This window comes from Myiozetetes cayanensis, unplaced genomic scaffold (genome assembly GCF_022539395.1).
Source record: "Myiozetetes cayanensis isolate MyiCay16 unplaced genomic scaffold, myiCay2020 scf12, whole genome shotgun sequence".
Classification (NCBI taxonomy): domain Eukaryota; kingdom Metazoa; phylum Chordata; class Aves; order Passeriformes; family Tyrannidae; genus Myiozetetes; species Myiozetetes cayanensis.
This window is the reverse complement of record NW_026086826.1, coordinates 17,970,942-17,983,441: the sequence shown is the minus strand read 5'-3', so window position 1 is coordinate 17,983,441 and position 12,500 is coordinate 17,970,942. Positions and strand designations below refer to the sequence as shown.

The 12,500-nt window shown below is 35.2% G+C and overlaps 1 protein-coding gene across 1 annotated transcript in view; it reads left to right on the top strand.

Moving 5' to 3' along the window:
* Window positions 1-12,500, top strand: part of DPYD (dihydropyrimidine dehydrogenase) — a 334,066-nt gene that overhangs the window by 232,911 nt on the left and 88,655 nt on the right. Inside the window, exon 17 of the mRNA XM_050307196.1 lies at window positions 12,307-12,427. Coding sequence (XP_050163153.1) covers window positions 12,307-12,427 — 121 coding nt within the window. The remainder of the gene's footprint in view (window positions 1-12,306; window positions 12,428-12,500) is intronic.

Sequence of the window (12,500 nt, the reverse complement as noted above, 5' to 3'; positions counted from 1 at the left end):
TATTTTCATTTTACTTCAGCTGTACTCGCTACAGCCTCTGCTGCTGGCTGTGTTTATGTTTATTGCCTGCAATTAGGAGGCAAGTTTCATAAAAGCCTACATTGCCTCATTCAGAAGACGACAAATCTGCCAAAAACAAAAAGCAAAAAAACCCCAAAGCCCTGGTTACTCTGCAAAGATGAGAGCTGGCTGCATGGCACAATTAGATTTGCTCTGCTGTACCTTGGAAATAGGAAAGATGAGGCTGCTTTTTAATTGAAGTGCACAGCATAGCATGCTAATTCGTTGTTGCTCTGCCAGCAAGGAGCTTGAAGTATTTTAAATAAATGATGCCCCAAACAGAATTTGATTATTCTGTGTTCATGTGACACTCTACTATCGGCCTACAATAATATGCTGGTTAACTATAATTCATTGAGTCCTGCAGGCAGTATTAGTTTTCGCTCTTCTTTATCAGTTTTTGTAACGAATTAATGGCAAGTACAGCTACACTGGGCTATGGAACATGGAACATTGTCACCCAAAATCCAGTATAAACCAGTATAATCAAAGTGAGATTTGTGTTGGTGTTTGCAGTGGCATTTCAGGATTTAGTCTTGTTGTTCTCTTGCATTGACCACTTTCATCCATTGTGTCTGGATCTTAAGAATGTAAGTCCTAGCTGAGTGTCTGTGTCTGCACTGCCCTCTGTTGCTTTGGGGCATGTTTCAAACGAATGACCTGTTTCAATCATGTTTCTCAGAGTTGAAATTGTTTCAAAGATACTGTATGGAAGTGTCATAAAACTAGGCAGCTGGGTAGGGGAAAGAAATTATCAGCTGCCCAAGCTAATTGATATGGATATGAATAGGAGCCTTGGTAGTTCAGCTGAGGGAAAAGCTCAGGTAGAGGCAAGAAATTCAATCGCAAGGTGCAGACTCCTCAGGGACAAGGATTCCCTGGTTCAGGCAGTGGTGGTGTTTCTCTGTGCAGAAATGTGCTACACTGGGTGTTACTTTGCTGGAAGGCAATCTGGGATGTTCAGGGGTGCTGCTCATTGCCTCCTCCAACTCCTGCAAATGTAGATCTAAGCACACTCTTTCTCAGGCCAGGAGATGTGTTTTGTGGGATCCCATTCCTGGTCCCACACTGATCATGGTCAAGCATGATACTTTATGATAATTCAGTTTTGTTGTTTAACCTCTTTGGATTGTTTTTTTCACCTTCCCTATTTTCAGATGTGTCTCTTTTCTTTTTTCCATTAATTCCTTCTTTAAAACTCTCCTCATAAACTAAACCCTTTGCTGAGTTGCTTTGACTCATGATCTATTTCACTGAAAATCTGATCAGGAAAAGTTTGATGACTTTATGGTCACTCCTGTGTAGGTGACATCGCTCACCTTCCTTTGATACCCGAGGATTCGTTTTCTTTTCTGTTGCCCTTGCAAGATTCAGGTATGATTAAATGTTGTGATTTAAATGGATTTCTTCCATGTGTCCTTTATGTCCTCATATATTCTATTTTTTTTGTAGCATGTAAAAGAAGACAATGCTTAATAATGAATCATGACAGTTAATTGGTATTTTGTCTTAAGAATTCTGCTTTTATACACTCAAGAATAAATGAATTAAGATCCAAAGTTTAATAAATTCATCCTCAGAACACTATTCTGTAATTTTATATTGTAGTTTGACAACATTTAATCCACTTTTATTGCTTTGAAGGATTTTTAATTGAATTACTCAAAAGACAAAATGGAAAATAAAAAGGGATTATAAATAGGACAGTAATGTTAACAGCACTACCAACTTGCTGAAAATTTTTAATTACATGCTATGGCTGTTAGTAAGGTTTTAAATACTGTTTATGTGTGGTGACTTATATTAATGTGTGGAAAGCATTCTCTACACAATGTATTTAGAAAATATAATATATTAGAAAATGTAAAAGTGATTCTCTTTCCTTGGAAATCATGAAGACATGAAAGCAATTTGGGATACCCATATTTTCAGTCTCACTATGATGAAAGCATTTCTGTTGAAATTCACATTATGTTTGACAGGTGTCACAATGAAGATTAGTTTGGCCAAAATATCAGTGACCTGCCACTGTTTAAAAAGGAAACAAAAAAATCTTGGTGGTTTTAATGACACTTCAGTAGTCTAACTACAAGCAAGTATATAGTGAGTGGTTCCTGTAAAGAAACAAAACCATTATTTTTTTTAAACCAAAGGGCAACCTATACTTGTTTTTGAAATTGTATTTAATGCCCTGAGAACTTTTCAGCAAAGGGAAATGTAGAAAATTCGGACAAACATATTTCTGTGGTTAAATGTCCAGACCCTGTGGATTGCCTTTGGTTATGTGATTGCAGCATAAAGTTATTGCAGTTTTTCATAACGATGGTATCTGGTAAACAGGATTTATTGGAAAGGAAATGATCACCAACAAGTAACTGTTGAGGTAAAATAAAATATTTTAAGATTGTTTATCTTGGTGCACAAAAAAGTTATTCACACAGTGCACATTAATAGCTTTTTCTTTCTATGGTTTCAGTTTTATGCCACCGTTTGATAAAGTTAATTAACAGTGTGTTGACTAGTCTCTTCACTACCTACACAAGAATTTTCAGGACTAATGTCATACTTCTTTAAATTTTGCCCCAACTCCTGGTAAAGTGAGACAGTTTGCTCGGAATCTTCCTCATTACAGTAGGAGAAATCTCAATACAAGTCCATTTAATGATCATTTTAAAAGTGAATGGCAAATTCTTCTCAGAGCATAGGTTTTAAATTCCCTAATTTAGTTGTTTCAAAGGGTTGTGATTTCCTCAATTATTTAGTATTTTCTGCCTCATTATTATAGGAAAGGACAGATCTTGCCTACCTGACCACAAGAGAAAGCTATTTGTAGCTGTAGCACTCATATGTTTGGGCTCTGTGCTTCCCTTTAGAATATTTCATGTATGACGCAAACCTAATCAAACCTTTATGCCTTCTAGCAGGTGACCTCTGCATGAACTAAAGAGCTGAAATATTGTTTAATCATGCTGCATACCACTTTTTCACAGTGCTAGGAGAAACATTTGTTTGGTTGGTTAGAAACAACCAAGATAAAATATTTTATTCTGTCAGGGGTAAAAAGGCGTTTTTATTAGTCAACACTTTGCATGTACCAACGCTGTTGATAGATAAATCTTTCCAGTTAGGATGTCTGAGAAGTTTATAATGGGTAAATGTGCAGTTTCACATTTTTCACTTAGGCTGTTTAAGCCCAATTGGTATTGGAACAAAAAATTTGTTAATTTGAACTGCCAATCTGTGCATCTTGCTTTCAGGCAACTATTATTGTTTATTCTGACAACCAAAAAAATCATTTGAATCCCTTAGTATTGCATTAAAATCAATAGCTATAAATTGTGTGATTGCTACAGTTTTAATTGACATCTCAGTGAAACAAATAGGGAATTTTTCCTATGATGCAAGATAACTATAAACATATATAAAAAACCTTGAAGTTAATTTTAAAAGTAGAAGTTTTCCAACAGTGATATTTTTTTCTGGATCCTTAGATTAGCATTTTCAAATTAAAAGCAATTGAAACAAAACCCAAACATTCAGAACAAGGAAAAATATGGTTTGACCACCTACACAGAGAATCAGTTTTCAAAATAAATTCAATTGTTTTCCTTTTAGTGCTGGGCAGAAAACAAAAAAGCTTTTCTGTGATCAGAAAAGGGAGTAATTAAATAGCAGACTAAAGGCAACCACCAACCTTTTAAGTCTCAGTTGTGCTTGATCTTGACATTAATTCTTGTTCTAACTCCCAACACAAGTATAGGTTTTGTACTTTTGTCTACCGGTCAATCAAAAATCTCCAGCTCATTTTTGACCTTGTCTGTGCATTGGTTTTCAGTCATGAGATGTGACATTATCAAAGAAGGGCTACAGGAGTGCCATGCTGCTAATAAGGTATCCAAAGTGAATCATCTGCACAGCACTTTGATAAATGTATTCTTGAGATTAGATACTGACCTGTGTTAAAATTGACAGCTTTTAGATGTGATATGTTAAAACCTGTTGGAGTGGGTTCTTTTTGTTTGGGGGAGTTTTTTTGTCTGAGTTTTGACATACTGTTGAGCATCGTTCACTTGTGAAGCTCCAATAGTGTAGTACAATAAAGAAACACTGAAACGACTTACTGTTCCCTTTTTTTTTTATTTTGGAATAGAGTGAGGTGATCAAAGGCTATTTTTCTTGTGCTTTTAACATCTTTTAAAGGTTCTAATTGTAGAGCTGAAGTAGGGAGAAATAGTTATTTTGATACCAAAGGCGAGTAAGACAGAAGATGGGGATCTGCTAAAATTGAAATTTATTGAAATTCTGATTCTGTAAAATCCTTTTGTGTGTCTTTTAAGGTTTATTTGGTTAAACACTTTTAAATTTATAGTTCTGGTTTTTTATGTGCACCAATTTGTTCTTCTAGTTTTTCAAAGTAGCCTGAGAAGAGCCTGTGAGTCCTGTGAGAAGTAGCAGCCACAGTAGTGTCACAATCTCATACTGGCTTTTCGCAATACCCACTGTTATCTCTCTCAGTATAGACGGGGTCTCAGAGCTTTGACGTCTCAGCTCAGCCATGACCAAAGCCTGGACCTAATCCAGAGTGACTTGATTTTGTCCAGTGACACACTGATATCACTGGAAGAAAAGGAGAATCTCAATTAGGCTCCCCCAAGTAGAACTTGCAGTGACTGATCAGAAGAGCAGCTGATCAGATCGTGACAACATGCTTGCAGCTTTACTATAAATTAATGAAATCCAAGTGTCTAAGAATGGAGCTAGGTGGCAGGAGTTTTTTAGATCTTACAACTTACCACAGAGGGGAAAAAAAAAATTTGAATCAGGTTTCTCAACTCTTCCTTAGTTTTTTACTTTGGTTAAATCATCTATGAATTGGGAGTCATTACTCTCTATAAATTTTTTTTAAATTAATTTAAAATACTAGATAAAAATACAGTCTTTACATGATCTCAAGTGGTGATCTTTTTGTCTAAGTGAAAAGACTATAACCAAAAGAAAGAAAATAAAAACTATATTTTTGAAGCTATACTTCTGCATCTTAATCTGCAGTATTTTGTAAGCAAAAATGTGCTTGTTTCAGTACTAGGACTTGTTTAGTTATATAAGATATCTTTTCAGTTTAAAAATATTACAGGTTTTGTTCAAATTATAAAGAGAACATTTTACTATGTAGAAACAACATAAATGCTTTAATTTACCCAGTAGACTTGTTTTAAAAGACTTTTTTAAGTAAAGGAGCATTTTAGAGTATGTAAGAGAGTAAAAAATAAATATGTCCTTGAATTAAACCAGTGAGCAGTAGTCTCAGTGAATATTGTTGCTATGGTAGTTTACTGAAATGGTAACTATGTGAAATTTGCTTAATTTTACTCATCTGAATCTCTGATCTTTTGGAAATTCTTCCCTGAAAAAACTATCTACAACATCCCTTCATATTGAAAAGACCTCTTCTTTCAAAGTGCAAGTTAATCAAAAAAAGCTGAAGGCCTAAACTGGAATGAAACATTTTTATTCTACTAGAACAAAATATGAAATTATCCATTTTTTGATGGTTTTTAATTTTTATCCTGAATAGGATTTTCCTGTACCATTTTATTGAAGATATTTAATGAGCTTTTGAAATTTGGGGTTTTTTTTTGTTTGTTTGTTTTGGCTAAGCTAGTATACCTCGGATCTCATGCCAAAAAACAATACAACTGAAAAAGGGTCGTAAATTCCCATACTGCTGCTATCTCTAAAAGTTTATTTTGTGACACTGGTTTCATAGCACATCACATCATATCATGGATTCTTGCCAGAAGGGTATAAACTCTCAACCAGCAGCTATGTTTTTGTGAGGCTGACCAGGCTAACCCAAAGCCTCTGAAGTAATTTAGGCACTTTTTTTAATTTTTCCTGATATATATGGATAGCTTCACATACAACTGTGAAAACTGTTATTCCTGCCTTAGGTTAAACTGCCTCATTTCTTTCTTCTTGACAGCTGTGGTCAATAGATGTTGACCGAAAGCTGTCAAATTTCCTGAGAAATGAGGAAGAATTTTTTACTCCAAATGAGAAGTGGAGAGTTATTCATCTTCTATCCTGGGAAATCCTTCCCTTATTTTGACAGGCTTTAAAAGAATTGTTCGCTTTAATTAAGTTTGAAATGGGACAAATGCACAACCTAAGAAGACAGTAAAATTAACCATGAGGTTCTGCAGTGGTGACTCTTTCACTATAGTGATTGACTGCAATACTGTGGAAATTCTGTGTAGGTTTAGAGAGAGACAGTTTTATGAAGACAGTGTTGGTCCTCTCATAGGAGAAGGGAGAAAAGGTAGCTGTGGAAAAGATCAATAGTAATACATATATATATATATATAAAGTGGGGAAAGCTAAAGATACTGATTCGCAATGGTTTAAGCTGGAATTCCCCTCCTTTTACCTTCTCTTCATATTTTAAGGAACTCTCTCCTTTTCCCATAGCTATCAATGCTGTATTGGAAAATGTATCTTCTGTTCAGAATGAGGAAGTTAACTGTAGAACATTTTTTCATATAAAAAGTTCCCCCAATGATAATAGATATAAGGGAATACAGAATCTTTCTGAAGAGCCAGTTCAGAAAGAAAATCTGCCACGAGAAGAATGCAACGATGAGGGACAACGATGATGCCACTTGCCTACTAACTGTAGATAAGGAATCCCATGTCAGCTTCATGTGTGTTAATAAAAAGACAAAATAAGTCCTCTGTAACCTACTGTCAGTATTTAAAATTGCAAACATGCTGAAATAATGCATGATTTAGCTATAAAGCTCACTGACAAGAGATACATGTGAGAACAGGTATGTGGCCATCAAAGACTTTATGTATGAGGCAGATTAGGTTTACGCTTGCATTAAATGCAATGAAGTATTTTAATTTCTGAAAATTTGTTATTTAGGTCATTTTAGTCAGTGATGGATGAGGTTTAAGGAGTTTACATGCAAAGTCTTAATGCATCTTGCAACACTTTTTGTGCCTCTAGAACTTCCCAGCACAGTCAGGATAATGCATTTGCACAAATCATCAGTGTGACCTGTGGTGATAATTCCAGTAGTCCTATGTAAGGAAGCCTTCATACATATGTAAAGTCAGGCTTTTGTCTGAGAAAAGTTATGTTTTCATACTTTCTACAACTGCACAAATCCTTATCCTGTTTTTAGTGAGACAGAACTGCTGCCATTATTTAGGGATGGCTTGGCGATTGCATGGTATGATCCATTTTCTGTAGCACTAATTAGACAAAATCAGCTAATGTACTCAACTTTCTTATTAAGTTCTTGGGGGAAATTCTGTAACAAGTTTATGACATCTTTAAGACAGACATTTATATTCTTTATATGTACATATGTATATATACTCACACATATGTGCTTCCTGAGGACTGTTTGCATGGTTAGGAAACACGTTTGTTACCCTAAAGTAGTTATATTTCTATCTTTTGCATTACTCAAATACTCTGAAAAACTATTTAAATTCAAGTATGAAAAATATTTCTGTTGTTACTGGGGACAGTATCTCATGGTTATTCCAAATTATTCCAATTATCTATGGTATTCTAAAGAATCAAGTGCAGTTTTCTGCCAGACAAACCTTTTCAGGTCCTTATGCAAATGATGCACTAAAAACTGGGCACCAAAGCAAGGTGAGTTGTAGGAGGTGCCCCTCAGGCTATCTGACTCTCCTCTCTTCATTTATTAAACAGGTATAATAGTACTTCTCTACCTCAGAGAGGTGTTCTGGATATGGTGTAAAGATTGTGCAGTAACGTGATAGTGTAAAAATGAGGACCCTGCAAGAACATTGAAAATAGGTCACAAAATAAATTTCCAAAAATCTGCAGCCAGATATTTCTGTGGTAATCTCATCATGGGTTTCTTTCTTTCCATGAAACACAAGGAGAGGTGACCTACTCTATGCACAGCATTTTCATGCTCCTTTTTAAACATGCAGGATGTATCTGCCTTGGGGGTGATAGGACAGGGGATTCATCTCATTACTGATGCCAAATGCAATCAGTAGACAACTTGCTGCTTTAATTTCTGAGGTCTTATACTCATAGTTATGGTTGTAGTTAAGCTTATCATGTGATCATTTAGAAAAAAAAGGTGAATAGTTGGTTTTCCTCTAGTATATCTACCCATTGGCAATGAGTAGTTAGGATTAAAAGCTCCATCTAGCCCAAGGCTATAATGAATATTCAGGAAAAATGATTCTGTACTGCTGCTTAGGGAAGTAAAAAGACAACCCCTGTAACATTCAAATCTCCTGTGCCTTTGGAATAAACAAGCAATATTTGATTAAGAACAGGAAGACAGAAGACACACTGATGTACAGCTCATACCAAAAGAGACTTTATATGGTATTAAATTGCCAGCAGATTCGTGTAGGTACACTGCATGAATCAATATTATCTTTTAGCTGATGTTAATTTTACCAAGCTTTTATTTAGATAGGGTTTGTTAAAAAAAAAAAAAATACAGCAGATAAATGAAGTGTGGTAGCAATGGATGTCACAGTCCATTGAAACATTTGTTCATTCTTCTGGATTGACACACAGTGCAAGATTATGCTACACATTCTGTAACAATCACACTGTATCATTATTAATAAGAGAACTAACAAACCCAGTTATGTGCAATGAAAGAAGATAATTTATAGCAACATGATAGACTCTGAACCAAAAGCATTACTAAACGTACTAAATTAAGCAGAATAGTATTTTATTTAGTTCATATTGTTGATTTTGCAAAACAAATGCCCATCTGTTTTTATGGCTTATGTTACTACATTGTACATATCAAGCCATTTAGAAAATATTTCTTAACTATGCAGGCTTTGTCAACCACTTTATCAATGATAAAATCTGCAGGCACTTTCATAAAGTTGGATTGGGGTAAAAAAATATATTTATGTTGTATTAGCAGTGACAGGTATTTTTTATAATGTTATTTACAGGCCTCAAGATTCATTCTTTCCCAAGTTATATACTCATCCCTGAATGCTTTATAAATCCAATCTCTGCTAAGAATCAGTAAAATCAATTTGTAAATTGGGGTCAGTCTTTCAGAAATCCGTGTAGGTGGGAGGCCCTCCATCAGCTGAATTAATTAGGCAAAATGAAACCTGTACATAGCCTCTTCAAAACTAGTTTTTGGTATCATGCTACTCACGTTGTTAAATTTGAACCCAAGTTTAAAATTGTACTGAATATGACAAATTAATATTCTCATAAATCTGAAGTTTTGAACTGCATTTCTTTAATCATTTTAGTCAATTAGATTGCATTTAGAAGTAAACTCTCTACTTCTAATCACTTTAAGGTTTCTCAAAATTTGTATTCCCATGTCACCTCTGCAAATTGTTCTTAGTCTAAAGGCAAACTTCTGTGAAGAGGTTGTGCACTATCCAGTGAACTTCTCATGGTTTATATAAATGTGGTTTATTCATTTCCTATGAAAATTAACTGTCCAATGACATGAACATCTTCTGTTTTCAACCATCTGAATGCTTATGATGTATTTTTCCAGGTCATCAGTGCAAATATAGTAGAGAATTATGACATTTATAAATTAACAAATAACTTTTCTGAATGATCTAAAGGGGAAAATGTGAATTAAGAAATAAAACCAGGTGTGGATATTGTTCCTTTCTGAGAATATGTTATTTACCTGTAGAGCACAAAATCTCTGGTATTCTCATGCAGTAAGAAGTGCAGTCATGCAGTGACTTCATGGCACAGAAGTCCCTCTGGCAGCAAGGAAGTTTAGTTGGTGACCACTGGGCACTTGCAATGTCACTGCTGTGAGGGGAGAGAGGATGGGCTGAGGTGGCTCATTGGTGTTGGCCCCTGCATTGAGAGCAGTCTGAGCAGGAGGGTCTGGAGGCAGAGCAGAGCAAGTAGGTGGAGGAGGAGGGTAGAGAATGGATCATATAGGTGCTCCAGTACAACTCCGTGGTAGGACTTGCACTGCAAAGGGAAGCAGCAAGATACATTATGTGTGTGTGTGTGTGTGTGTGTGTGTTCTGGGTGTGGTGCAAGGGTAAACAGTAATTTCTTAAAGTTAGCCAGCATTACCTTCATTTGATATTTATTTCAAGAGCAAATGAATTAGATAAAATATTATGGGGGGGAGAATCACCTTTAGAAATACCTTTTTCAGTCCAAAATTGTCAAATTTAATGGAAATTCTAAATTTTTGTATAAAATTTATCACCTTTCCACAGACTGACTCACTATACAGCAAAGCACTGTGTTCACTTTTGTTTCATTTTTTTCTGTTTCCTCACTAAACATTCCTATTTTTTCCTTCAGTTGACTTTTAAAATTATTTTCCTATTAATTTACTTGTGGTTTTATGCATACCGAAAATGGGCAGTTTTCCAAAGTTGATACAACTGAGCCTTTAACGTCTTTGTCTAATCATGTGCTGTGCAATCAGATATTTGAACTGTTTATTAGCTTGAGAAATAGAAGACTGTTCCATTGCATTCATTGCATTAATCTTGGTGTGTGAGAAGAAGAATGATTGAAAATAAAGATCTTTACTTACTTCTGGAGAAAAAAAAAAAAAAAAGGCAGTCAATTATTATTTATTAAGGAAGACAAACTAGTGTGAAAATTGGTTTTGTATGAAAGACATCTCTGAACAAGTTATTCAGTGTAGATTAAAATAATTGTATTTTTTAAAGCATTAGTATGTGTAGGAGTAAGAATTTTTATGGCAGCACTGTAAGCACAATGAAGTCAGCATAATGAGTTATGTGGTGCCAGTATCCTGAACATTATTACAAGGATTTCTAAGGAGAAGAATTAACATAAAGGATATACAATTCATGTCTTCTAGAGGGGCTCTCATTTCTGCATTGGGCCTCAAAGAAATTCAAAACAGAAATGAAAGTCAAAGATGCAACTACTTACATACTGCCGGTGCAGCGTTCATACATATTTCATGGAAGCTGCATGGGCGGGGAGATCAACGTTTTTATTGGAATGGCACAACTAAGTCTTAGGGTTCATGTCAAGCACTGTGTACTTTCTAGGAACACAGCCTGTGGGGCTTTTTGTTTGTATTTAACCACTGTTGTGAAAAAAAAAACCAACAGGGGGATAGTTTCTGTGTATTCACTAGACTGGCAACCTTGCTGTCCATCTGATTGCTTTAAGCTAAACTTCGTTTAGTCTCATTCCTTTCTGAGTTACTACATAGCAATGCAGCTTTCTGAGTTTTCAAATGTCCAAATGGGAGGAAATAATTCATATGTAACAGATTTAATTATCTGAGTGATAAAGACTTAGTAAATGTAAATAATTGGTGCAGTACCAAATAGCCTACTCACGGGTAATGCTTGTAGTAAATCCTAAATCCTGTAATAGCACCATTCAATTTTTAACCAGAACATGCACCACATTCTACATGGATCAGTGTTGCAAACTTTAAGGTATGTGTTGAAGAGCATTATGAATTGGCAACAGAAAAAAAAAACAAGAGCCCATCCTAAGAGATACACTGAACAACAACCATTACACACACCAGATGCAGATGTTAGTTCCACTGAGCTGTTCTCAATGGAAAGGATAGTTGATTACTATCTACATTAGACCTATTCCTTAAGGGAAGTAAACACCTGGAAATCAGCAAAAGCCAACACTTGAAGATTTCAATTTCTGACTTTACCAGAAAAGTTTTTGATCTTTCATTTATACTGTGGCCATCCCAAGCTATTCTCAGAGTTCAGAAATGCTAAATTGTGTTCTGATAGCCCTGCAACCTCGATTCCTCCTTGTTGTTGTGATCAAGGCCTGATCATTCAATGCATCAGGTTCACATTATTTCATAGGATACTGCTTAGTTTTAGTATACCTTACATTGAGTGAGTCATTAAAACTGAAAAGTAAATTTTTAAATAAATCAGTAAAGAAAATCTCTGTCATCCAAAATGGTTTTTTCCTCTCTCTGGGAAGGGAACATATTGTGATATATTTGTCTTTTTGAAAAAAAATTGATTTTTCTTTTTCATGAAATAACCTTTCTGTATTGGATTTGCAGTTACTCGATGTGTCTGAAATAAGTTAACTAATGAGATAAGGTTCAGTTCTGATGCGCAATTTCATAAAATTGCAGTATAGCCACTTATAGCAAAGTTTTCTATTTCTTCAATATACCTTTTGTTCATATTACTTTTAATTATGTTCTGTATTTATCTGACCTATTTGAACAGGATCCAGAGCTGGTACGGAACATCTGTCGCTGGGTTAGACAAGCTGTTCAAATTCCTTTCTTTGCCAAGCTGACCCCAAATGTCACTGATATTGTGAATATTGCAAAGGCTGCGCAGGAAGGTGAGTGACTCCAGTGCACAAGCTGTGCAGATTTACTAATTTACTGGATGGGATGTGATAGAAGTGTTACTGG